Source organism: Capronia epimyces, assembly GCF_000585565.1.
Source record: "Capronia epimyces CBS 606.96 chromosome Unknown aczIQ-supercont1.2, whole genome shotgun sequence".
Taxonomy (NCBI): Eukaryota; Fungi; Ascomycota; class Eurotiomycetes; order Chaetothyriales; family Herpotrichiellaceae; genus Capronia; species Capronia epimyces.
This window is the reverse complement of record NW_006912905.1, coordinates 3,869,666-3,894,952: the sequence shown is the minus strand read 5'-3', so window position 1 is coordinate 3,894,952 and position 25,287 is coordinate 3,869,666. Positions and strand designations below refer to the sequence as shown.

The 25,287-nt window shown below is 56.1% G+C and overlaps 10 protein-coding genes across 10 annotated transcripts; 7 read left to right on the top strand and 3 right to left on the bottom strand.

Moving 5' to 3' along the window:
- Window positions 1–511: 511 nt before the first annotated feature.
- Window positions 512–2,642, top strand: A1O3_03213 (uncharacterized protein; the record flags this gene model as incomplete). The annotated part of the gene is made up of 3 exons (XM_007733351.1): window positions 512–1,105; window positions 1,223–1,529; window positions 1,669–2,642. The coding sequence occupies 3 exons, from the start codon at window positions 512–514 to the stop codon at window positions 2,640–2,642; spliced, it is 1,875 nt and encodes a 624-aa protein (XP_007731541.1).
- An 81-nt stretch (window positions 2,643–2,723) lies between these two features.
- A1O3_03212 (uncharacterized protein) lies at window positions 2,724–3,826 on the bottom strand (the record flags this gene model as incomplete). The annotated part of the gene is made up of 5 exons (XM_007733350.1): window positions 2,724–2,928; window positions 3,016–3,068; window positions 3,135–3,258; window positions 3,332–3,704; window positions 3,784–3,826. The coding sequence occupies 5 exons, from the start codon at window positions 3,824–3,826 to the stop codon at window positions 2,724–2,726; spliced, it is 798 nt and encodes a 265-aa protein (XP_007731540.1).
- Window positions 3,827–4,244: 418 nt separating this feature from the next.
- On the top strand, window positions 4,245–5,384 carry A1O3_03211 (uncharacterized protein; the record flags this gene model as incomplete). The annotated part of the gene is made up of 1 exon (XM_007733349.1): window positions 4,245–5,384. One exon carries the CDS (start codon window positions 4,245–4,247, stop codon window positions 5,382–5,384), a length of 1,140 nt encoding a protein of 379 aa, XP_007731539.1.
- An 89-nt stretch (window positions 5,385–5,473) lies between these two features.
- On the bottom strand, window positions 5,474–6,617 carry A1O3_03210 (uncharacterized protein; the record flags this gene model as incomplete). The annotated part of the gene is made up of 3 exons (XM_007733348.1): window positions 5,474–5,557; window positions 5,626–5,705; window positions 5,783–6,617. 3 exons carry the CDS (start codon window positions 6,615–6,617, stop codon window positions 5,474–5,476), a joined length of 999 nt encoding a protein of 332 aa, XP_007731538.1.
- Window positions 6,618–7,532: 915 nt separating this feature from the next.
- A1O3_03209 (cyclohexanone monooxygenase) lies at window positions 7,533–9,402 on the top strand (the record flags this gene model as incomplete). Its single annotated transcript, XM_007733347.1, has 2 exons — window positions 7,533–7,738; window positions 7,809–9,402. 2 exons carry the CDS (start codon window positions 7,533–7,535, stop codon window positions 9,400–9,402), a joined length of 1,800 nt encoding a protein of 599 aa, XP_007731537.1.
- Window positions 9,403–10,171: 769 nt separating this feature from the next.
- On the top strand, window positions 10,172–11,607 carry A1O3_03208 (uncharacterized protein; the record flags this gene model as incomplete). The annotated part of the gene is made up of 3 exons (XM_007733346.1): window positions 10,172–11,286; window positions 11,358–11,453; window positions 11,517–11,607. 3 exons carry the CDS (start codon window positions 10,172–10,174, stop codon window positions 11,605–11,607), a joined length of 1,302 nt encoding a protein of 433 aa, XP_007731536.1.
- Window positions 11,608–12,333: 726 nt separating this feature from the next.
- A1O3_03207 (uncharacterized protein) lies at window positions 12,334–16,002 on the top strand (the record flags this gene model as incomplete). Its single annotated transcript, XM_007733345.1, has 1 exon — window positions 12,334–16,002. The coding sequence occupies one exon, from the start codon at window positions 12,334–12,336 to the stop codon at window positions 16,000–16,002; it is 3,669 nt and encodes a 1,222-aa protein (XP_007731535.1).
- A 2,315-nt stretch (window positions 16,003–18,317) lies between these two features.
- A1O3_03206 (uncharacterized protein) lies at window positions 18,318–20,240 on the top strand (the record flags this gene model as incomplete). The annotated part of the gene is made up of 1 exon (XM_007733344.1): window positions 18,318–20,240. The coding sequence occupies one exon, from the start codon at window positions 18,318–18,320 to the stop codon at window positions 20,238–20,240; it is 1,923 nt and encodes a 640-aa protein (XP_007731534.1).
- Window positions 20,241–20,539: 299 nt separating this feature from the next.
- On the bottom strand, window positions 20,540–22,225 carry A1O3_03205 (phosphatidylserine decarboxylase; the record flags this gene model as incomplete). Its single annotated transcript, XM_007733343.1, has 1 exon — window positions 20,540–22,225. One exon carries the CDS (start codon window positions 22,223–22,225, stop codon window positions 20,540–20,542), a length of 1,686 nt encoding a protein of 561 aa, XP_007731533.1.
- A 555-nt stretch (window positions 22,226–22,780) lies between these two features.
- A1O3_03204 (uncharacterized protein) lies at window positions 22,781–25,011 on the top strand (the record flags this gene model as incomplete). The annotated part of the gene is made up of 2 exons (XM_007733342.1): window positions 22,781–23,083; window positions 23,134–25,011. The coding sequence occupies 2 exons, from the start codon at window positions 22,781–22,783 to the stop codon at window positions 25,009–25,011; spliced, it is 2,181 nt and encodes a 726-aa protein (XP_007731532.1).
- Between the last annotated feature and the right edge of the window lie 276 nt (window positions 25,012–25,287).

The window sequence follows — 25,287 nt, the reverse complement described above, 5'->3', positions numbered from 1 at the left end:
GGCCACGGTCACTGTGGTCCTAGGAGCCTCTGCTTGATCCCGAGTCTCCGAGGCTGGGTTGATATCCCTTGGAGACATACTGTATACTGTACTACCGTAGACAGGGATAGGCGTCTAAGACAGCAGCTAATTCGATCAGACTGGCCACCGCGTGTCTTCAGTACGGATCGAGCGGCATCCATCGCCTCGCCACACTGGATTGAGGCCGGAATTCTGCCATGTGACAGTACGTGCCCGGAATGAGGGCCGATTCCGGTACGGCACGACCGGGGCTTGTTAAAGGTGACAAGATGCATAACATACCAAAGGGGGAATCAAGTACAAGTGCTGGTGAACCAATGATTGATTAAGTGTTTCTTTCGTTCATCCTGAGTCCCAAACAAATCAAACAAAAGTCAAAGTCACAGTCACGTCGGGCCAGACCGCGCCTCTACTGAAGTTTTTGTATTACTGAGTACCCAGGATCATACATTATATAGGACTGTCCCTTTCCCGCACAAAGGCAGCCATCATGTCGGCCATTGTCGAGGGCACACAGCCCCATGGCCTGCGTAATGGCGACGTTCTCTCGCACGTCACGGCGAACGGGGATGTCAAGGCCGAGGCGCTGCCTCAAGACCCAAGCTCAGGCCCCAAGGCTGGCACCGCACAACCGACAACGACACCGACACCGACGCCGGGCGCTGCCAACCTGCCGCCGCTCTACGACCACTGTATTGACGACCTGCGACCCATCAAGGTGATTTGCATCGGGGCGGGGATTTCAGGCATGTGTGCGGCGATCCGGTTCAACCAGCGCATCCAGAACCTGGACTTTGTGGCGTACGAGAAGAACGCAGACATCGGCGGCACCTGGTTCGAGAACCGGTATCCCGGCGTGCGGTGCGACATCCCCAGCCACAGCTACCAGTACACGTTCGAGAGCAACACAGCCTGGAGCGAATACTACGCCGCGGGGCCCGAGATCCAGCAGTATCTCCTCCACACGGCGCGCAAGTACGGCGTGTACAGGTACGTCAAGTTCCGGCACGAGCTGAAGGGCGCCACCTGGCACGCCGACGAGGGGAAATGGGAACTGAAGATCCAGAACCTGGCCACCGGCGAGGTGAGTACGTGATTTGTGTCTAACTGAAACGTGTCCTTGTCCTTTTCCTTTTCCTTCTTCTTCTTGTTCTGTTTCCATGTTCATGTCCGGGGGGGACCAGTCGCTGAGGCCGAGCAGACCTTCACCGACACGTGCGACTTCTACATCAGCGCGACCGGCATCTTGAACAAGTGGAAGTGGCCGGAGATCGAGGGCCTGCAGTCGTTCCAAGGCACGCTGGTCCACTCGGCCAACTGGGACAGCAGCATCGACCTCAACGGCAAGGACATTGCTCTCATCGGCGCCGGCTCGTCCGGCATCCAGATCCTGCCCCAGGTGCAACCCATTGCGAAGCGCGTGGACCACTACATGAGTGGCAAGACCTGGATCTCGCCCATTGGGTTCGGAAGCGAGGAACTGGTGGAGCGTGGCGCCATCGGGAATTGTAGGTTTCCTCCCCTCCCCAATCCCCCTTCTCCCTTCTCCCTACTCCCTCTACCCTCTGGGCCAGCCGTACCCAGTGTCCGTCCGGGATGCCGGCATCGGAGATCTAGCTAGGGCTGACCTGACCATACGTGCCGCAGTCAAGCACACGCCCGAAGAGCTGGAGAGCTGGAAGGACCTGAAGAAGTACATGGAGTACCGACACAAGATCGAACGGTCGGTGAACGAGGCGTCGCTGATCACCATCTTCGGCACGGAGACGCAGAAGAACTTCCAGCTGATCAACCGCGAGGCCATGGCCAAGAAGCTGGAGAAGAAGCCGGAGATCATGAAGGCGCTGGAGCCCAACTTCCCGCCGGGCTGTCGGCGGCTTACCCCCGGGCCGGGCTACCTGGAGGCGCTGGTGGAGGACAACGTCAACTTCATCAACACGCGGATCAAGCGCGTCGTGCCCGAGGGCATCGAAACCGTCGACGGCAAGGTGCGCAAGGTGGATGTCCTGATCTGCGCCACGGGCTTCGACACGTCGCTCAAGCAGGCGGTGCCCATCCGCGGCGAGGACGGCGTGCTGCTGGACGACGCCTGGAACCCCGTGCCGGAATGCTATTTTGGCATCTGCCCGGTCAAGATGCCCAACCACTTCCGCTTCCTGGGCCCCAACGGCGGGCCCGGCACGGGCAGCCTGATCCATCTGGTCGAGACGGCGTGCGAGTATATGATCAAGTGCATCCAGAAGCTGCAGCTCGAGTACATCAAGTCCATGGTCATCCAGGACCAGGCCGCCGCGCAGCTGAGCAAGCACATCGACACCTACTTCACCCGCACCATCTACACGCAGCCCTGCAAGTCCTGGATGAAGCGCGGCAAGGAGACCGGTCGCGTGGTCACGCTCTGGCCGGGGTCGGCCATGCACGGCATGGTCGCGTTCCGGAACCCCCGGTTCGAGGACTTCAAATACACCTACCTGCCCGAGACGGAGCATGACCGCTTCAGCTGGCTCGGAAATGGCCTCACCCAGGCCCAGAAGGCCGACCAGGTCACAACCGACTACCTGGACCATGTTGACCCCCCGCCGGTGGTGGAGTTTGACAAGCCGGAGACGAACGGGGCATGATACATAGCTAGACCAGACTAGACCAGACCGATCGGCTGTTATATGTACATATATTGTACGGAGATCCGTTCCCGTTCCCGTTCAGGTGTTACGTAGCCCCCCGTGCACTGCCAGCGTCGTGCCCGTGACGAAGCTGCTTCGGCCGCTGGTCAGGAAGATGATGCATTGCGCCACCTCGTCAGGCCGGCCGATCCGGCCCAGGGCAATCTCCCGTGTGCGTTCCGCCGCTCGTTGCTTGCCTATCTCCCCCTGGGGCAGGTCGCCCAGGATGGGTGTCTCGATCGTGCTGGGGAGCGGGTCAGGGCGTGAACAGACAATGATATGGATAGAGACAAAGGAAGGCTCCTTCCTGACCAAGGAGCAAGTAACTTACCCCGGGCAGACAGCGTTGACTCGGATGCCGTGCTGGGCGAATTTGACCCCGTCCTGTCGTACAACTGATCAACGCCTGGACCGGGCTCCTGTGTGAGATGATGACGGGCCCGATCTTACCGACTTGGACAATCCCACCACCCCATGCTTCGATGCCACGTAGGCCGGTAGATTGCCGTTCCCCATCAGGCCGGCCTGGGATGACACGTTGACGATGGCGCCTCTGGCCTCGAACTCGGAATGGCTGCTCGTCGCCACCGCTGGTCAGGATGCTCCATTCTCCTCCTCCCATGAGATGGGCGAGTGCGTGGGCTCACCTGTTTCGTAGCGGCTCCTGCTGAAGCATGGCATTGATCTCGGCCTTTGCACACAGGAAGGTTCCTCTCAGATTGACCTGGTAGACGTCGTCAAAGTCACTCAACGGCAGCACCGAGGTGTCGCCAAAGCGGATGATGCCAGCCACATTGGCGCAGTAATCGATGCGTGCAAACCTCTCGATGGCCTGGTCCACCATCTTCTGCACCGAGGCCTCGCTTCTCACGTCGACCGAGACGGCCAACACGTCGACGCCGGGGCGTGACTGTTCGATCTCCTTCTTTGTTTCTTGCAGCAGGCTGGTGTTGAAGTCGGCGATGACTATCCGCTTGCAACCTTCAGCCGCATAGAGGAGCGCCGTTGCTCTGCCAATGCCTGTGAACGTCGTGGGCGAGGTCAGCTACTGCAGTATATTATCACCCTGGCATGAAAGATGCCCCATGGTGTGTCTCACCTGAAGCAGCCCCTGTCACCAAAGCCACTCCTTGAAAGTCCATTCTGGCTGGATAGCGGCTCGATCTGCGTCGTCGTGGTCGTCTCCCACTGAGTTACTGTATCAGATGTCCCCAAGGCTGAAACTGCCACCGGTGCCTGGCTTGGGCTTAGGGGCCGGACCTGCTCGGAATTTACATGACTGAATTCCCGATTGCCGGGGGAAGCTTCATCACCCTTTTCCCGTGGGGGTGGAGCCGAGGCAGGCCGCGGGGAAGAGGAGACGGAGAGGGAGACAGGCTCTTTCGATGAAGTACAAAAGTCTCGGCCATCTCGAAGATCAAGATCAGGGCCAATCCCAACACCAACATCAAGAACAAGACCAGCTCGAATTCAGCTGTCCAGGCCCCTTGATCGGGCAGCACCACCACCACCACCACCACCACCACCATCAGCAGCAGTACCACCACCAGTACCATCACCATGAAGCAAACGACGGACAAGGACGCGGAGGAAGGCCTCTTCATCAACGAGGCGGCCCCGATCAAACTGTGGCACGAGGCCGAGAACATCGCGCCCGAGGTGGTGGGCAAGGACAGCTTCAACGACCAAGGGTTTGTGCTCCGGGCGCGGGCCGACACGGGCGAAGACATCCACCTCTGGACGTTCATGTACCAGCAACGCGGCCGGGAGTCGATCATCCCGGCCGACGTGAACCAGATGCTGCTGATCTGCGGCAAGTTCAGCGAGCAGGACAAGGAGTACATGAACCCGTTCGCCAACGCGACGACGGTCAACGTGGGCCAGGACGTGGCCGACTACTTCAAGCCGGGGTCGATCAAGATCGCCGAGGAGGCGGACCGGGTGGTGTGGCGGTGCGAGAACCTCGAGTACATCTGCACGCCGCCCAAGTGGCACGTCCGGGGCGAGCGCGGCGGGGTCAAGGTCGACATCCAGTGGACGCAGGTCAACGACGCCTTCTGGCACCTGGGCACGTTTGAGAACTTGAAGCGGCCCGGCATGGCCGGCTACGTGGTGCACTGCCGGGCCTCGGGCAGCGTCGAGGTCGACGGCAAGGTGATGCGGTTCAGCAACCAGTACGGCACGCACGAGCGTATCACGCAGCAGATCTACGTGCCCGACCGGTCCGGCCACATGGGCGGCAAGGGCCTGCACTGGATGCACGGCTACAGCGAGAGCCTCGACTGGTTCCTGATGCGCAGCGACGTCGGCAAGGGCCTGGGCACCGCCATGATCAACGTCGGCGCCCAGCAGATCCTGCTCGACGACCCCAGCAGCTGCGGCGTCGAGGAGAACGGCAACTGGATCGACCCCCAGAGCCGGGTGGTCACGCCGTTCAAGTGGCGTGTCTGGATCCGCACCCCCCAGGGCACCCTCGAGACCCTGGTGCAGAGCTACGCCCGCCAGTACTACACCTGGGTGCGCCGCGGTGCCACCCTCATCGTCAACCAGCACTGCGCCGACGCCCAGACCGACTTCACCTTCCCGGACGGCCGCAAGATCTCGGAGAAGCAGATTGTCAGCATCGAGCACATGCGCACCTTCTACCGCCAGCTCAGCACCATCCAGAACCGGGGCGGGCCCGAGCATCTGTTTCAGTAGCCTCAGCCTAGAGATCCTAGAGAGATCCGGTCGTTGAATAGAACAGTTCAAATGCATTGGTACTATCTATGTGTATATTCAGTCCAGCTTCAAATACTGTAGACATATCTGCCCACAATCTTGCCCGCCGTCATGTCTGCAATGCCTTGATTGATCGTGTTGATGTCGTGCTTCTAGATGCGTGCATTAGTACTCCGGATAGAACACCTTCGTCGGGCCCAATTCCGCCTCATGCTCTTACCTCATAGATAGGCTTGATGCCGCGAGCGGCGGCCAGCTGCAAGCAAGAGTAAAGCTCGTCTTTGGTGCCCTGGTTGGTGGCTGGCAGCAGGTCACCGGTTAGCGCATCTTATCCGCCACGTCTCGTCCAGCGGGATCAGGAGGTCAGGAGGTCGTACCGATCAATGAAATGTCTCGCAGCACCAGGTCCAAAATGTTGACCGCGGTAGGACTGTGTGGCACCCCGATGGCAATCACCTTGCCGTGATGACTGGTTACCTTGAAGGCAAAGTCATATGCCGCGCTCACCCCGCTGACCACGATGGTGCACACGGCCTTTTCGGCCGCCTCTGCTGCGTCCGGCTGCGAGCTGTCGAGGGCGAACTTGGCGCCGCACTTCTTGGCCAGCTCCAGCTTGTCTTCCGCCACGTCAAAGGCCTGGACATCGAAGCCCATCTTGGTGGCGTACTGAATCACCAGGTGTCCCACGCCACCGCATCCAACCACGTTGAGCAGTGTCCCCGGGGTCTGGTACTGAGCGGCCTTCTTGACCGCCCCGTACGCCGTGACGCCGGCGCAAAGCAGAGGAGCAGCCTCTTCGTCCGTCAGACCGTCTGGGATCTTGACCGCCGACACGGGGTCCACCAGCGAATACTCCGAAAAGCCTCCAAACATGCCGGAGAAGCCAAAGTTGGTGCGCGACTTACAGAATCGATGATTCCCCAGCAAACACGACCGGCAGGACGAGCACACCCGCGAGCCGGGCATGAATCCGACCCGGTCGCCCACTTGAAAGGACGACGGGGTGGCTGGTCCACGCTTGACGATGCGGCCGACAGGCTCATGTCCAGGCACATACGGCGGTGTTGATCCCGTGTAGCCTGCGATGCCTGCAAGGTCGCTGTTGCACAGGCTGTTGGCGCTTATCTTGACCAGAAACTCGCTCCCCTCCGGCTCTGGGACCGGGATGTCGTCTTGCACTTCCAGTTCTCCATGCAGCTGTGGCCGTGACATCTCTGGTCAGTAGACAGCTCCCTGCTGGCCCTTGACGGACGTTGACGGCGCCCTCGTTGACTGGGAAGCTTACCTTGACCACCACCGCCCCTTTCATTGTGCTGGGCACCAGGGGTGACTGACCATTGCTGTCAGTCGTCACTGTGGTGCTCTTTGTCTCTGATCCCATCTTTCCGCGATCTTTGCTTTCGATTAATTCCTCGTTGCTTGTTGCTTGGTGCCCGTTGCTCGTTGCTCGTCTCTGCCAAATGTCTGCAACTGTCCGCACGACTTCACAGCGTCGAACCAAGACATGCAATCGCCCCTATTGCCCCAAGTGCGAAATTGGTTTACCGTCTGGCGGTTGTCGGCCAACGGAGACTGCTGGCGGAATCATCCTGTAGCTCTCATTCCGAACGATACCCGGCTGCTGCTACAATGCCGGCTCTTTCCATCCTCGTCTTCAGTGCCTTCACATTCTCTGTGTTCGCCCCGTGGGGATCACTCACCCCGCCCGCTTCGCCCCCTCACATCGCAACCCCCAGTAAGCCCGTCAACCACTAGCCAGTCGGAATTGAGCATTGGTGTAAAGGGGAGCGTGGCAGAATTTTCTGACTACTTATTCTCTTCAACGTTGCACAACCGTTCCGAGGTACGACTCTTCTCCCGATGTTTTCGTTGTCATCCAAACTGGCCCAGTCATGCAGGGCAAGGAACCTCTCCCTGACCAGGGACGGGCTGCGCAACGGACAAGAGAGTTCCGTGAGCCGTATAATCCTGCCAATCAATACACATGAAATATCATGGTGCTGGCGTGAAACAGAGCTCAGAGATCAGTTGACAAGAGCGTTATATCTCTTAAAGTCCTTCGAGCTGGCCTGCTGCTGCAATACGTCAGCCATCTAACCTTCTGACCCTACCGCAGCCTTTCTCACAATGGTGGCAGATACGCGGGGATTGTGGGAGCTGTATCCGCCAATCTTCGAGCCCAAGAGGAAGTTGAAGGTCATTTGTATCGGAGCTGGAGCTTCGGGTCTCTTGGTGGCGTACAAACTGCAAAAGCACTTCAGTGATTTTGAATTGGCCGTTTACGAGAAGAACTCTGACATCTCTGGAACATGGTTTGAGAACCGCTATCCTGGGTGCGTGCTGGCCAGGGCCACTGGGCCTGAGGACGGGGAGAGATCCCTACTGTGTGCTAACTCGGTGCAGCTGCGCGTGTGATGTCCCATCCCACTGCTACACCTGGTCCTTCGAGCCCAAGACGGACTGGAGCGCCAACTATGCCTCGTCGCGAGAGATTCATCAGTACTTCTCCGACTTCGCGACCAAGTATAACCTGCGGCAATACATCAAGACCAACCATCCCGTCGTCGGTGCCACCTGGAAAGAAGATGTCGCGCAATGGGAAGTCCAGGTGAAGAACGACGAAAGCGGAGAAGTCTTCACCACCTCCTGCCACGTGCTCATCAACGCCGGCGGCATCCTCAACGCCTGGAGATATCCGCCCATTCCCGGCCTCCTGGACCGGTACAAGGGCACGGTGTGCCATTCTGCGGCCTGGCCGGAAAACCTGGAGTACGAAGGCAAGGTCCTTGGTCTCATCGGGAACGGGTCCTCCGGAATCCAAATCTTACCCAACACTGCGCCCAAGGTGCGGAAGCTCAAGACCTTTATTCGCGAGGCCACCTGGGTAGCTCCCCCCATCGGACAAGGGTTGCAGGTGTACAGCGCCGAAGACAAGGCTCGGTTTGCCACGGATGCGGCGTACCACTTGAACACGAGGAAGGAGATTGAGCGCCACATGAATGGCCAATTCTCCGTTTTTCACGCCGGGTCCACCGCCCAGAAATACGCCCGGGACCACATGCTGGGTGAAATGAAACGCAAGTTGAACAACCCGGATCTCGAGAAGCTGCTGATTCCGCCGTGGTCGGTGGGATGTCGACGCATCACCCCCGGGCCCAACTACCTCGAAAGCCTGGCCCGGGACAACGTGGAAGTCGTGTATGGTGAGATCACCCACATCACCGAAAACGGTCCCGTCACGGAAGACGGGACGGAGCACCCAGTCGACATCTTGGTCTGTGCTACTGGCTTCGACACAACATTCAAGCCTCGCTTCCCGCTGATCGGAGCCACGGGCGAAGAGCTGGCTGAAGTGTGGAAGCAGGAACCCAAGGCGTACCTCGGAGTGGCAGCTCCCCACTATCCAAACTACTTCATGACCCTGGGTCCCAACTGCCCGATAGGCAACGGACCGGTGCTGATCGCGATCGAGGCTGAGGTGGACTATATCGTTAAGGTGCTCACCCGGTTCCAGAAGGAAAATTTGAGGTCTTTTGACGTGCGGCCCGAACCAGTGGACGATTTCATCAAGTGGAAGGACGCCTTCATGGAACGAACCATCTGGAACGAAGAGTGTCGCTCGTGGTACAAAGCTGGCACTTCCGAGGGCAAAGTGGCAGCGCTGTGGCCGGGGTCGACGCTGCACTATCTCGAGGCCATTCGTGATGTGAGGTGGGAAGACTTCGACATCGTGCATCAGCCGGGTCACAACCGCTGGGAGTTCTTGGGTAACGGCCACAGCTCAGCGGAGAAGAGGAACGGCGACACGGCATATTACATCCGCAACCACGACGACGCGTTTGTTGATCCGTGTGTGAACAGGACATTGTACCTCGAAAAATCAAGCACCTTTTTGCCAGAGCAGCCCACCGCCGAAGCAAGCCCTGATCTCAGCAATGGTGCTTTGGAGGCAGAGGCGAAGCACATCGTTGCAGGGGCGTCTCTAGCTGCGGCTTGAGGTTGGTGGCAGCATCGTGCAAGGGCTCAGGCCACAAATAGTGTGTTAGTCTTTGACTTCTTTGACTCTGGTATCGGTCATGCAAGTGGACTGTAGGCTATCCTGCAATGTGGTGGCTGTTCCTCCAAGTCGGCATCGTTCCTCAATGTCCCAGTAAAACCCTTGCCGTTTCTTGTATGTTCTCGTGTAGAATTCTTTCTCGAAGTCGTCGATGGCGGAGTCAGGACACGCGGGTTGAGGACGATGCAGACAGGAGACTTGTGGCTTAGCTGGTGGTATGTGGGAGGTGCAGGATGGTAGGAAGGAGAGGCGAATAGTCGAGTGTTTTTCTTTGTTTTAAATTCAAATTTCATGATGCATTTATCCGTTCCTATCAAGGCGCAGGACCTGGGCTTCAGGAGCCCAACACAGCCTAGACCCCCCTCCATGTCACTGTACAATGCCTGCAGAGTATATGTCACTGCTACTTGCCTCTTCTTTTCCACTGCGAGGCAATTGTCCGGTGTCGAGGAGCAGAAGTCCAGACTGACGGGTCTAATAGTGCAGTTTACATAACAGCCAGCGCCTTGGTCCGTTGACCTGATAAGCCGCCCCGGCAGCAACGGAGATGGCCATCAGGAACAGGAACTTGCGCTATATACAGGTATGTGTAGTCAGGGCCTCTGTTGCCCGATTATCTTGACCCCTTCACACAGTACAGCGAGAAGAAAATACTGGATATCGACACCTGTGCTGCCATCCCAATTCAGAGTTCCGAGAGTCGCCCAACATGGTCGCCGCCTTGAATGCTGCCTACGCCCGGCTGAAGACCAATGCGAAACGGCTAAACGACACGCTGCAATACTCCTGTCAATGGGGCTCCACGCCCGACGGCGGCATGAATCGTCTCTCGGGCAATGATGACGATCAAAAGGTCCGGGACTGGTTCGTGGCCGAAGTCACGCGTTACGGTTGCAGCCATCAAGTCGACGCAATGGGAAACATCTTTGCCATCCGCCCTGGCCAGAACAACACCCTTCCCCCGATCGCCTTGGGCTCACACCTCGATACACAGCCCACGGGGGGAAGATATGATGGTATCTTGGGAGTCCTGTGTGCGTTGGAGGTGTTGCGGGTCATTCATGAAGCAAACATCACTACCTACGCTCCGTTGGCGATTGTCAACTGGACCAACGAAGAAGGGGCCAGGTTTTCCCCTGCCATGCTTGGATCGGGGGTCTGGGCAGGGGAGTTCAGCACCGAATATGGGCATAGCCGAGTGAGCTCTGAGGGTACAACCATGGGGCAAGAACTCCAGCGCATTGGATATCTCGGGTCGACGCCTTGTTCCTATCAAGCAAACCCTCTATTGGCGCACTTTGAGGTGCACATCGAACAAGGTCCGATCCTGGATGTCGCAGAAAAGCCGGTTGGTGTCGTCAAAGGAGCACAAGCCATCCGTTGGTACCGGTTGGCGGTCAGAGGTCGGGAGGCTCACACCGGAAGCACTCCGATGGATCGCCGGAGTGATGCGCTACTGGCTGCGGCAAAGATGATCGTGGAGGTCAACAAGATAGCCACCACCGCGCCGCTGTCCACACGTGGAGCCCGGGGAACTATCGCCGTCATCAATTCGGGACCGCAAAGTATCAATACCATTGCGGGACAGGTGACGATGAACCTGGACATCCGCTCGCCATTTGATCAAGATATCGAGGAGATTGAGAAGTTGTGCAAGCAAGGGTTCGAAGCGATAGGCGAAGAGCATGGGACAAGCCTCGAGATGGAATGCATCTGGACGTCGCCGGCGACCAATTTCCATCCCCTCATGGTCGAGTGCGTGCGCCAGTCAGCAAAGAGCATCGACTGTCACCACGAAATCATCAGCGGCGCAGGTCACGACAGGTGAGGATCCGTATCTGTACTGATTCATGCCATTAGTGACCAGCCGCTAACCACCAACCACCTGCGTCCAGCGTCTACACGTCCAGAAAGGTCCCGACAGCCATGATCTTTGCTCGATGCCGAGATGGGATCAGTCACAACCCTGCTGAATATTCCCGCCCCGAAGAGTGAGTGCATCCTCCGTATCGAGATGGTAAGACAGACACTGGACACTGACACGACTTGCCTAGCTGTGCTGCTGCCGGTGAGGTGTTGCTGGGTGCCTACCTACGCTACGACGAGCACATCCGCCAGCAGAACGAGTCGAAGACGGAGGAATGACGGTTCAGCGAATAGCCCTGTTCCGACATAGCCCACCAAGCAAAACCAGGCCATGAACAGGAAACTGGCATGAATATAGCCAGCAGCGAGTGTGCCTTACAATTCGATAAATTGGACTCTAAAGTGCTGTTCCTGTTCGCGTAAATGCTCGACGCGCTGGACGCGACGCGTCGGCTGCAGGCTTGGCACTGTCGTTCGTCCTGCGAGTCGGTCGATGCATACCTTAGATACATGTACCTTAATTAGGTACTCCTAAAACTAGTAGAGACCTACTCGTACGGTATCATCAATTGTCAGAAGCGGAGGCTTCCCATTTCTGCGAGAAAAGAGTATGGAGTAATACGGAGTACGTATGTCGGGGTGCACGGATACGGGCATTTCATGGAACTGGAGATCTCCCTACCTCAGTCCACCCATCCCATCCCACCAGGCACCTACCAGGTACTAACTAACTAGTACTCCACCAACCGTCAATTTTATTGTCTCACTCTCACCCAAGACCCGCATATGACCATCTCTCGCCTCTTACGGGGCCACCTAATAGGGTACCGGCAGAACGCCGAGGTCAGAGCCAGAGATTTCCTCCACCGCAGAGACCAAGCGCAAGACCCCTGACCTCAAACCTCAGCAAGTCATTCTTGCCTGCCGCAATCCAAATACATGTCGTTCCTCACATATGTCGGCGGCGGTAGATGAGCCTCTTTCAGGCGCTTTCAGCCTGTGGCCATGGCTCTCTTCCGCCTCTCCCGGCGGTACAGGAGCCTTCGAAAGGACAGCGAAGGAACCGAACTAAAAGATTCACCGGTCACATCGCATCCCCTAGATGGCGACGATGCTCCTTTCAATTTCGAACCGGGCATCCCTGACACAGTGAGCTCACCGGAGCGGTTGGATACGCATTGGAATCCTCCATTTCTTAGGCTTTGGGTTCTTGCCACCTTCGCCGTCTTCTTCATTGGGGTTATTGTTGGGTTGCAGGCTGTGTACAGCGTCTCCGTCAACCATGACGGGATCGCGCGGACTGATGATAACAAGCATTACCTGTGGACATACGGCCCAACCGCATTGTTTGTCCTCGTCACTGTCCTCTGGCGCCAGGTCGACTATTCAGCCAAATCAATTCAGCCATGGGCTGAAATGGCCAAGGGTCCGCAGCCGGCCACAAACAGCCTCTTGTTAGACTATGTCACACCCTTCCAGATAGTGGCGCTGTGGAAGTCTCTTCGCAGTAGCCACTTCAGCGTGTCTTGCACCATTGTGGTATTCTTCCTCCTGAAAGTCATCACCATAGTTAGCACCGGTATTTTCAGCTTGCGTTCCGTGCAACGAGACGATGTTGGAACCCCAATGGCGATCAACAACACCTTCGAAGGCTCCAACTTTGACCAGGGGGCTTCTGTCGACTCGAGAGCTGCCTATATCGTCTTTGGTCATCAGCAATACAACGTCAGCCTTCCGACTGGCACAATCGATACCTATGCCGCTCAAAGCTTTCACCCAAGCCATGGATTCATTAATGGCAGCCTCACCTACTCTGCTTTGGTTGATGTCTTCAGTGCCAGTCTCGACTGCAAGTCGGGGAAACTTTCCCACACCTCATCGTTTGATTCTGGCTCCAATGCTCCCACTGCGTCCTATTACAATACCTCAGTATCTCTCCCTGACTGCCAGATCTTCAATGCCTCCCTCGATGCTCCAGACTGGTACTATCAGCCCAACGATAAAGCCCACCGATTCGGGTATCGAGGTCTGTTGCAAAACGTCACCTGTGCGAATCTGCCTCCCGACGACCCGAAACGATTGCGCTACATGGTTGCGGTGGCGTACTCCGAAGGTTTATCTCAGAATGAAAACAACATGATCAACTCGTCTAACATTGTGTGCGTTCCCTCATACTCGATCCGGCAGGGCATGGTCACCTTGGATGCGGCAGGAAATATCAAATCAGTCAATTTGACTGGTTCCACCCGCCAGCTCGACGGCGTTGATGGGAACGGCATCGGAAATGGTGTGTTGGCAACTGCACAGCAGGCGAGTTCAATAATGAGCGACGTCTCGCCCGACTTGGTTCTCGATAGCTTTATGACATTGATGCAACAAGAAACCGAGGCTTTCGTGCCGGAACAACTCCTTGATTCCGAATATTTGAACAAGGCTGCCAATACCGTGTTTGGAAAGATTGCTGCACAGTTGGCTAACCTGTATCTTCTCAAACCAACCACGTCGGATCCCGCGCCAACTGTGGAAGGAACGGTGTCCAAATATGAGAATCGCCTGGTCGCACGAGAGGATCCTATCAGGGCCATGCAAGGGATTGCAGGCGCCATGCTTCTTATCACCGTCATTCTCCTGTTCATCATCCCTAGGGGAGTTGTTCCCAGATCGGTGGATTCCATAGCTGCGTTGGCCGCCATCTTGGCCCGAAGCCCGGCTCTTGAGATAAGCCTCCGCGGAACAGGTCATATGAGTCTTGACCAAATTGCAACGCTTCTCAGGCCCCATCGATACTTTACCCGGGTCGGTTATGAAGAGGGTGTCCGCTCCTTTTCAATCCATGTCACCCCTGCCAGTGAAGATGAGAATAACCCGTACCGGGTGAACATTGATGCTAAGCATGAAAATGTAAAGTGGTCGCGACCTTTTGTCTTGAGAAGGATCACTATCTCATTCGCTATTTTGGCGTCGATTGCAACCATTATTGCTCTCGAAGTTCTCCTCTCTCAGTCCCAAAAGAACAATGGCCTGGGTAGCGTCAATGGCGATACCGCAACGAGGTACAGCTGGCTTTATGCCCCTGTGCTTGTCTTTCTGCTTTTGGGAACTCTTTTCAACATTCTCGATTTCGAGATTGAATTCGTCGAATCGTATCATGCACTTGCGAAAGGGTACTGCAATGCGAAATCGAGTTTGTTGTGGAACCCGACACGCCACGTTTCAGTCCATGCCACTTGGAACGGCCTGAAGCACAATAGATTCGCTCTGACCGCAGCCTCGGCCTCGGCCATCCTCGCCCCATTTTTGACAATTGTGGTTTCAGGGCTCTTCTCTACCAAGGCCACCCTTCATCTCTCTCCTGTCCAGGTCACAGCTCTGAACTGGTTCAATACTACCACACTGATGAGCCCTTCGACAAACATACCAGCTCTAGTCATCGAAGGCAACATGTCGTATCCGCAGTGGACATATGATGAGCTCGCATTTCCGAAACTGGAGATCGTCCAGAACATCACATCCCAAGGTGAACCAGGTGTTGTGTCTGTGGACACACCCGCCTTGAGAGGGGCGGCGACCTGCTACGCAGTTCCCCAAGACCGGTTGTTAGAGACCACCGTCCTGGGCGGCTACTTAACCAGTAACATATCCACCCCTGACGGATGCGGCAACTCGGGCTTCATCGACCAGCCGTATCTGTGGCTTACGAACTCCTTGCCAATTCCCGTGAACAGCTCCGGATACTTTGGCCAAACACTAACCTTGGGCTTTGGGGCCCCGTCCTGTCCGACGCTGGCTCTCTACTATGGCCATGCCTCGGACAACAGAGCTGACAGTTTTGGCGCCATCCTTTGCACACAATACCTCGAGCGGGTTCAGGCAAATGTGACTCTCCAACTTCCGGACTTGTCCATCAGCACTGAACCGACAGTTCGTCCTGGCTCTGCGGCAAACTTCTCGAGTTGGTACATGACTTTTCCGCAATTCCAAATTATGAATGTTTCCAATCAAAAAGACGAGTTGGACAACGTGTTTAGCGCCATGGTCTACGGGCGCGATGGAGTGCCTGCCGCCGAGCTTCTGAATGGCACTAAGTTGATTGAGTCGTACCAACACCTATACCGGCAGTACATGGCACAGATCGCAAGCCTGTATCTGCGAACAGACTTCTCTACTTTGTCAAACAACGCGACGGAGACGGTCGCCAATCCACTCCAAGCGACGTATACCGACCCCAGTCGCCTTCGCCTGGTACAATCATCCCTATCAACACACCTACTCGTCGGGGTCATGGCAGCCTTGCTCATCTGTGCGGCTACGATTTTCATCACTGTCGACATGAGAAATGTCCTACCCAAACCGATGGGGAGTTTGGCAGCGGTGGCAAGCTTGCTAGCGGGAAGCCGACTCGTGGACGGGAAATCTGGTTTAACCCCGAAAGGCTCCGAATTCTGGAGTGACGGTGACTGGGAAAGGAGTGGGGTTTGGCAAGGCCAGATGTTCCGAATGGGATGGTGGGACAAGTTCAATGAGCCGGCTGAATCATGGAGCGCAAGACAACCAGATATGGTGGGGGGCACACTGCGAGATGATGCAGAAATCACGTCCGATCCCGACCTCGTGCCGGCTGGCCGCGCACTGGGGGCTTTCAGGATTGATGCACGTCCGACCATAGTTGCATGACACGACCGGTGTTGTTGTTGATATGATAGATACGATAATACGATAATATAGCTGCTGAAGACATTTTCACCCATGTGTTCTGTTCTGGCTCAACGAATGGATGTTTGCCAGGTTCAGGGTCCTTTGCCCATTCTGTGAACCTTTCCTATGCACTCACCATCACAATCATAGCGTAGCTGTCAGTCAAGGGGGCCACTGAGCCTTAGAAGCCCCTGAGCCGTATAACAAAAGCTGCAGCCGGGCTTGAGGAGCTCAGCCTCGAGCCTCGGCGTTTCGGAAAAGCAGTTTTTCCGTCTCCGCCGCTGCGGTGCAGTGCGTAGTGCGCAGTGCGCAGTGCAGTGAGGTGAAGCTTGTCTCGACCTCAGGCCTTCAAGGTGCACAGAGCAGCTCCCCTCCTAATTATAGACTGTCGCCCGGCAGTGTCACCGTCTCTTGAACAGCTGCGCCATGCAGGGAGTCTGTATCTCATCATGGCGTCGCGGGCTGGCTGCCCCGGCAATGTGGCCTGGGAGGCAGTTCTGCGAAACTCCCGCGCAGAGTCCTGAGTCCTGACCACAATGCACATGAACATCAGGCCTCGAACACTCTCGCCCTGGTCGCACCGGCGCCCTCGCTTGATTCAATTGCTTGAAGCTGTTAGGAGCCGAAGATGCAGCATGGCAGCCTCGTGGCGTACTGCAAGGAGGACATGTCAGCAGCATTGAGGAGTATCCTATGCTCAAACTCAAGATGGAGATGCTCGCCCTCGCCCTCGCCGAAAGATGAGAGAGCACCGCCCTTCTGGGCAGCTTGCTCGCTTCGACATCTTCCTGCACGAGGTGGGCATACCTCGCGCTGCTGTACATGAAGATGAGACACTATCACGACCTGGTTCGCGGCTGCCGGACAGCTCTGTGGAAAGAGCATCCAGACCCATGTCTTTCGACCTAGCCGAAGACCTCAGCCAACATGGTCCTCGATATCTCTGCAGTGCCGACGTTGCAGAAATCCTTTCATTGGACAGGAGCTCATCGTTCGTTTCCGATGTTTCAGTGACCTGGCAAACTGCTAGCACCTTGTAAATTCTTCTGGGTCCCGTCTGAGATTTTGGTCGGAGGCGTGTCTTTCTTCCTAGATGTTGCTGATCCTCCGCATCTGGGACTGACGTATCTGGTTGCAAAGCTCCTCCAGATCCAGCGCAGCGCAAACCCCTTACCAAGACCCGAGGCCTCTGCGAGTCTTGGGCTGGACGTGAAAGGGGAACCACGATGTCTTGGAAATTGGCTGAACTGAGGTGGCGTCAAGATGTAGGACTGCAAGAAAGCTGTTGGGAAAGAGAGGGTGAACCATCGACTGAGAAGCACACCGGTTCAACAAAGGGCCATGGGATTGAAAGCAGGAGATGTCCTGAAAGCCACAGCTACCGACGTCGCTGTCTGTCGTTAGGGGATGATTCACCAGCATACATCAATCAAGACTCTTTGCGGACACCGCCTCGATCACGTTTCCCAAAAATACCGCCGGACCCTCGCGTACCGGTGTTATTGCCAAAAACCTCTTCGTCTTCGCGAACTTCTCTTCTCAACGTTCGTCGTAGCACAGACAATCACAACTTCTCAGACTCGTTGTCGATCTCTTCCATCAAAGAGTCTAGATTGATTGTCACCACATCTTCTGTCTGGGAGATACTGAACATATCGCCTTTGACTTCACACCGTGGCCCATCTCAAGCGCAGGCAGCGACCCTTGAGGCAACTCCAACCGATCTTTCAGGTTTGTTGTGACATGTCCGAGATTCTTTCGGGTATACTGAGCAGTGTGAAGGTGTATCAGGCTCTGTGCCACCGAACTCTCATCCTTGGGGATTGATAGCGACTCCAGCCACGAATCTGGTCGAGACAACGTCCTCAGACTCCCGTCAGATCCCACACGGAGTTGGTGAGCATGACCTGCCTCTGTATTGGAGCCCTGCTGATGGCTAGTAGATGAGGAGGCCTTTGAGCACCAAACAAAGCAATCCTGTCTGTTGCCATCCCCTTGTTCATCTCATGTGAGTACCAGCCTTCCTGAATACCGAGATCGGAAAGCTCACAACCGAGCAGAGCCTGGACCTGAGGACTGTATCTCAGTTTGGCAGCGGAGTATTCCTTCCTCCACACTCTGGTGCCTCCTGGGGTTCGTTCGAGGACTTTTTCCGACAAAACTCGGACCACAGCACACTTGACTGGAGCGTGACCCTGCCAGCGAGTAGGAGCCAGTCCGTTTCTCCAAGTCTCCAAAGAACATCCATCGGATCGAGGCATCACTCGGACTCATATCTCTTACGTACCTTCAAGATGAGTGAAGAAACATTGTCATCGTCTGGACGCAGACAGACCTCGCGCACACTGTACCCAGATCTCCATTCAGCACACGCGCAGATCCTAGGCCGGAGACCAGCGAGCCCTTTGCAAACACCTCCCAGCCCGAAGGAAACACCTCCCAGCCCGAAGGAAACACCTCCCAGCCCGAAGGAAACACCCCCCAGCCCGAAGGAAACCCGCTTCCCTCTCAGTCCATCCAGCATTTCAAGCGAAGAAGACGAGCAGGATGAATTTGACCTGTTGCCGTTGCCGTTTGGAAGTGACGATATACCACTGAAGGATCTATCGTGTCGACGAGTACAGTCGGCACAGGGAGTTCTTCGTGAGGCCGATCACCATGAGGAGTCCAGCGCTATCCTCGAAACCTCCGACGAGGCTGAGCCTGTGGGACCCAATGAAGGCAGATTCTCTTCCACGCTCGACGAGATCGTTTCTCATTATGCCGAAGGGCCAGCTGACGGTTCGTCTTCGTTGCCTGTCATGCATCCAAACTCCGGTCAAGGCTTTGCAAATCCAGAGATCGCTCATCCCCAACCGGTTCGCCGTGTCCATGTTCACCGCGACAGCGGAGGCAATGCTTTCGAGCCACCTATCAGAGGCCATTTCCCCAGTGGCCCACCTGACGAAGGGCAGCAGGAACAAGAGGATCGGCCTTTGAGAAGTATTGCAGACTTTGAGGAGGATGACGGGGACTGGGAGACTGTGCCAGAGAGCAGTCGTAGCGGCTTTCTAACCCCTTCCAGATTGCGCTTCCGTTTGACAAGAGAGACTCTGGAGGATTCAAACTCGACTTTCGTCAGCAAAACCCCTGCAACACCATGGGACCCTCTGTCATCCTCACGACGAACCCACCTTGAACCTGGTCCAGCTCTGACACGTCGTCCTCATCTACACGGTCGACAGCGAACACAAATTCCCCCTTTGAACCCTCTGAACAGAGACGACGGCCGCAGCAGTGGGACTCAACAAAGACGGCAGATAGTCACGCAAACCACGGCCAAACCAAGTTTGATGGAAGCAAGTTCACACCGCGCCTCTCATTCTGCCAGCACCCCCGGTGGCCCACGAATTCAGTCTCCACGAATTCAGTCTCCACGCCACCCGCGCCCATCACCTCTACACTCTTCAACACGTCTCACTTCTCACAAAACCTCACTTTTCCCTTCAAGTTCCTCGCCTGATCACAATCCTATCAGCGCTCTTCCATCAAGCTCCTTATTTCCTCGGGCTCTTGCCAGGGAGTTGACTCAAGCCCACGGTGACCAAAGCGGTCACTTCGATACTGCAAGTCCAGGACGCACCCTCGACCGACAACGCAAGGGTGACGAGTTTGGAAAGATGGCCGCCACAGACGGATCTCACAAGCGTCTCCTTGCCCTGCAACTTCGCGAAGGCACCTACGGGTCGACCGATGCAGAAATCTCTCGATTTTTGCGAGATACTCAACACCTCCGGGCAGACACCGCGGCCGACAGAAGCTCAATGTATTCAAGCCACAGCAATGTCAACGCGGCCCAGTACAATCATTCCGCACATGGCACCTCGGCCTCGCTTCTCCCGGCTACAGGCCAGCGCCTGACATTCCCGCTTGAGCAAGCGCAACGCTCCGTCGACATCCAGCGCCGAGCTGGTCGGTTTCTTCTGGTGGCCTGCATGGCGACATTTTGGGTTGGTGGTTTCGTGTTGGCCCACGACATGGGCAGAGATGGCACCTTGGCCGGTGAGGCAATGGCGGAGATGACGAGATGGCTCTCGGGGCGGGAGGACGGTGTCGTTGGCCGCGTCCACCCCGAGGACGCTCGACTGGCCCGCGCAGTCGAGGAGGTCGGCCTGTTGGTGGCGGTTGCGGCGATGTTGGGCTGCGTTGGTGTTTTGGTCTGGGCTGCCACCAACTGAGCAGTTGGATGAAGAGGGTGCTACCCTGGGGCCAGAGAGCCAGACAGACTTGTATTGTGTACACGAAATCAATGTATGAATAGAACCGCCCCTCTTCCTCCCTTTTGCGTTCGTAGCGGCCGTCATTATACGCGCCTTCACTCAACAAACAGAATAGCACAGTGAAAGGAACTCAGTGAAAGGCCCACGATATCATGATTTAGATCTGTACAGAATGTGGCCGAGCCACCTCGATCGTGATATCGTCATCCACAAGCCATGCCCATAAGCCACGAATACAACAGTCATATGTCTGTGAGCTATCCTTCATCCACGACATATCCCAGCGCCTGGCCGACCTTGACCTTTTGGTTTCGCTCAATGGCCCATTTGAAGCCGCCCTTTATCTCACCAGTACCAGCACCAGCATCAGCACCAGCACCAGCACCGCCTTCATCAAGAGCCTGTTTGGCGTGGCCAGCCGGCGCCTCAAATACCAGGACGATACTTGATCCAAGCTTAAAGCCACCCATCTCTTCACCACCTCTTAAAGCATGGCCTCCCAGGATTTTGCTCGCGTTCTGGTAGGTGGCTTCACTAAATCCAGCATATGGTTCGCCCCTCTCTGCAGCTGCAGCTGCTTGACGGTCCGCTTCAGTGTCGGTAGTGAGGGAATTTGTGCGCAGTTCCTTGTCAAAATTGATGACGATGGAACCAACATTGGTGGCACCAACAGGCGTATAGCTGAAGAAGCCATATTTCCATCGCCCGAGGAGAACGACTCGTTCATTCAAGGTAAACAGCCCCGGCAACATGCGCTGGACGTAAGGCGACACGGAGAACAACTCGCCGGCGAAGTGCCGACGCGTCGTACAAACCCAGCTGACGGGAGAATGGAAGCGGTGGTAGTCACCCGGGGCCAAATAGACGACACAATAGTAAAGCTTCTTGTCCGTGGTCGGAGAAGAAAAAGGTGACCACCAAGGTTGGGTTGTCGCCAGGTCTGCCGACACGGCGGCTTCGGAGGACGGGAGGGATTTGGTAGAAGCGTCCTGCTTAGAGGAGTTGCCTGCTTGCTGCGAGCCTGAAAACAAGTTGGGAAGCGTGTAAGAAATGCCGTTGACATTGGCGAATTCCTCGTCCGCGGAGATCGACTTCGATTCTGGGTCATCTGACGCGGGCGATGTCATGTCCTTGGGAGGTGCAAAAATGTTCGACGGAGCCTGAGGGTTAGGGGAGGTAGGGGCGATTTTCCCCAGAAGAGCGTCCACACTGTATGTCATGCCTTTGACCTGTTCAACCTCGCCGTTCTCAATGGTTCCAAACTGCAGGACTCGGGCGTCCGCTGGCGACAGGACCGCATTGGGATTGGGGTCAAGGGGTCGGAGACCAGGCTTGAGCTCACGATAGAAGAAAGAAGCCAGATTGGGGTAGGCATGAAGATCTGGCTCAGCCACCTCTGAGAAGTCCACGCCGAATATCCAGCCGTAGAGTTTGAAGCCCGGGACACGGAGGTAGTAGGGGATGGTCAGCTCGTTGAAACGGCCCCAGACTCTTGAAATCGCTTTCAGTGGCAATGTGGACATTATCTGCACTTGCCAACCACCTCCCGTGGGATATATTCTCTTCCGCTTAGGAGGCCGGCCCCCGTCCGTCTCAGAAGAACCTTCTTGTGCACCACTTTCCCTAGACTGGATTCGCATAAACTGTATCAAACCCAGGAATCCAATCCCCAGGCCAATCGGGATTGGTTTCCATTCGATCTTTGTCTCCCTCCATGCCTTCCCCAGTCGCGACGCAAAACTCTCCTCGCGCTGCCCTCTGCCATCTTTCCACCTCCTTTGGGTGTCTCTGAAGTGCCTTCTTTGTTGCACTTGGATGCGACCGTAGGAAGTGCGATAAGCAATGGATTGGAAGGGACAGGATTCCGACAGCTGACGGAGGGACTGAGAAGCGAGGAAGGATCGCCGGTACAGGCAGGCTCTGCCGACGCTGGTGGCAGCCATCTGTCAGAGCGAAGGGATTTCGTGCCAGGTGGTTAAATCATGCGCGGAGGTGGAGGCAAAAGAAGAGTGAGAAAGACGGAAGCAACCCCGGCCAGCTTGGAGCGATGAACATTACAGTCCTACTACTAGGGTCACGATCTTCTCCAAAGTCAAGAGACAAGGAGGTGGTGAAGGCAGATTGTTCTACTACGTACTACATACCTCTGATCTTTTGCCAGTTGCTGCACGATGACGACGGTTGCTAGATGCAAGCCGTGAGCCCTGAGCCCTAACCCCCAGAGGCTTAGGCTCCCTATGGCTCTAAAGCCCCATAGCCCCCTAGCCCTTAAGCCCGTGCGCTTGATGATTGGCGCTTTTGGCGACTGCGGCTGCGGTTGCGGTTGCGTGTACGAGTACTCCATAGAACGCCCAAGTCTCATGGACCTTCATACCATGCTGGCTACTCTGTGCCCTGTATCCGTACAGCAATGTAAAACAGTCACTACAACTTCAGCTGCCCTTATTACTGCTCTGTCTGATCGGTCATGCGAGCGTCAGACCTTGTACCATCTCAGCATGGACGGCAACAGTCGTGATGCGTCCTCGCCCTCGCCCTCGGATCAGCCACCGTCAGATCCCTCCTCCTCCCCTTTGCAGCCTGATCATGTCTATCTGAGAGTAATATACTTGGTCACTGGGGATCCAAGGCCACCTCACAATCTGGGACAGGTTGATTTGAATACTACCGTCTCGGCTTTGAAGGACAGGATCCAGCATGACCTCCTGGAACACCCAGCTCCCTCTGAGCAACGTCTCATATACCAAGGAAGACCTCTTCTGCGGAACGAGGCAACCTTGCGAGAAGTCCTCCGACTCGAGGTATTTGCTGAGCAACACTGCTGTCTATTGATCCCACTGACATTCCGAAGCCCGGCGCTGCAGCTGGTCCTCTACCATATACAATCCATATCGTAATCAACTCCCGTCAAGATGCGGTCCCTCCCACCGATCCTCCGAATGCGCTCAGAATCCCCTCCCCCGAAGCTCCTCAGCCTACAGAACGCCTCAATCCATTCAGAGCCGTTGAGACATCTGCTGCCAGGCTTCAAGAGTCGCTTGCTCGAATTCAGCAACAAATTGAGGTGAACAGGGCCGATTTGATGAACGTGCAACAGAGAATAGGGCTCCAGCATCATAACATACATCACAATGTGCATCTTAATGCTCATCATAACGCGCATCACAATTTGCACCACAATGCGCACATTGGACAACCCATTCCCATTGTTCCGGCTATTCAAGTAGAGGTGAATGGTCAAGCCTTGCTTACCGCGCCGACGAATCTGCGCGTCAACGCCGGGCAAGCGCTGGAGCAACAGCCTACCGATCGAGGTCTGCCACCAATCCCCTGGATTCACGCTCATAACGTTCGAGCTCATGGTCAGGCAGTTCCAGCGATGTTCAGGAACCCCGCGGTGCCTCCTCTCGCATCTCAACCTGCGCTCACACCTCAACCTCCCCAGCCGGCAGCAAGGGCGAGTCCACGGCCAGATATTCAAGCATCGCAGGGACCGAACGGCACTCCCACAGCTACTGAGAGACGTCCCACCAATATGGGGATGCCGCTCCAGCAAAATGCTTCTGCGTCTGGTAATCAGCAGCACCCACCCCAGCCCCTCCTCCAGCCTCAACTCTTCGCTGGCGGGCAGCCTATATCCGGCACGATCATGGCACCTCATCTTGCAGCCCACCTTCCAACGCCCTTTTCTCGGACTGCGCCAGGACAGAATGCTCCATCGAGCACCCTCGCATGGATAATATCATCGCCTAGAGGTCCAGAAGGGTTGCTGTTTGCCCCAGGCCATGGTTTCTATACCACGACACAGCTGCAGCAACCTCGACAGTCCACAACTCGCAGTGCTACAGAGGCGCCGCTACCTGGCAGTCAACCCACCCCAGCGGTGCCACCCCCAGTGGGAGAAGAAAACGCACCACAGAATATCAATGCCCGCAGAGCACAGCCCAGAAGAGACGCGAGACCTGATGTGCCAGCTTTGGCACAAGCCCGGCGGAACGAAGCTGATAATGATTTGTTCGCATTCTTGATCCGGCGAGGCTGGCTATTCTTACGCCTCTACCTCTTCATGTTTGTTTTCTCAGAACCAGGGACTTGGAAGCGGTGGGCTCTGATTGTGATTGCGGCCGTTGTTTGCCTTCAACCCAGGAATGGGCCTCATGCACGTGCTCTGACCGCGGCCCGTCATCATCTTGACAATCTGATTGCTCCACGTCTCCAGCCTGTGCCTGCTGCCCAGGCACGGCAACAGGCTCAGGCCGACCCTCTCGGAAATGCGGGAAATGGGGTAGCTGCCCAGCGGCCTGCTAACATCCGTGGCGCGGTTCAAATCACTCCCGAGGAAGCCGCAGCGCGTCTCATTCGGCAGAATCAAGGTGAAGGCCCTGCTTCCTGGAGAGCTGCGGCTTACCGCATTGAACAAAGCATCGCACTGTTTCTGGCAAGTCTAATACCCGGCGTTGGTGAACGACATGTCCGTGCAAGGGAAGAGGCTAGAAGAGAAGCTGAGCGACTTGAACAAGAGAGAGTCCGGGCTGAAGAAGAGACAGTTGCGCGTGCGCAGACCGAGATTGGGGAGGCGGAGCAAGCTAGCGAGACTGTGAACGAGGCCGCAACTTCGCCAACGCAAGAACCGAAGTCTAATCTGCCGCATGAGCAGAGCAGTTCGAGCTCCGTACAGGTTCGTGAGAGTCCAGCAGAGACAGAAGGATTGCGGAACAGGAACAATTGATAATTTCTGCTTTTTCCATCTCAGCTATAGCTTATGCGTAGTGCCTTGCCATGGCGAGCGAATTCGATTTGTTCAATATGTTCAGCGATGAAGGCCTGTATCCGCGCTGAATGGAATTGTGGATCCACAACCTAATGGCAATGTAATCAAATCGGCTCAATTCTTCCAGAGCGGCCGTAGATCCCTCTGCGAAGAGGTGATACAGCCAACTGGGAATTGCAAGACGGGATTGGGAATTTTGCAAGCCAGTGCCTCGTGCGTCATATTCCACCCTCC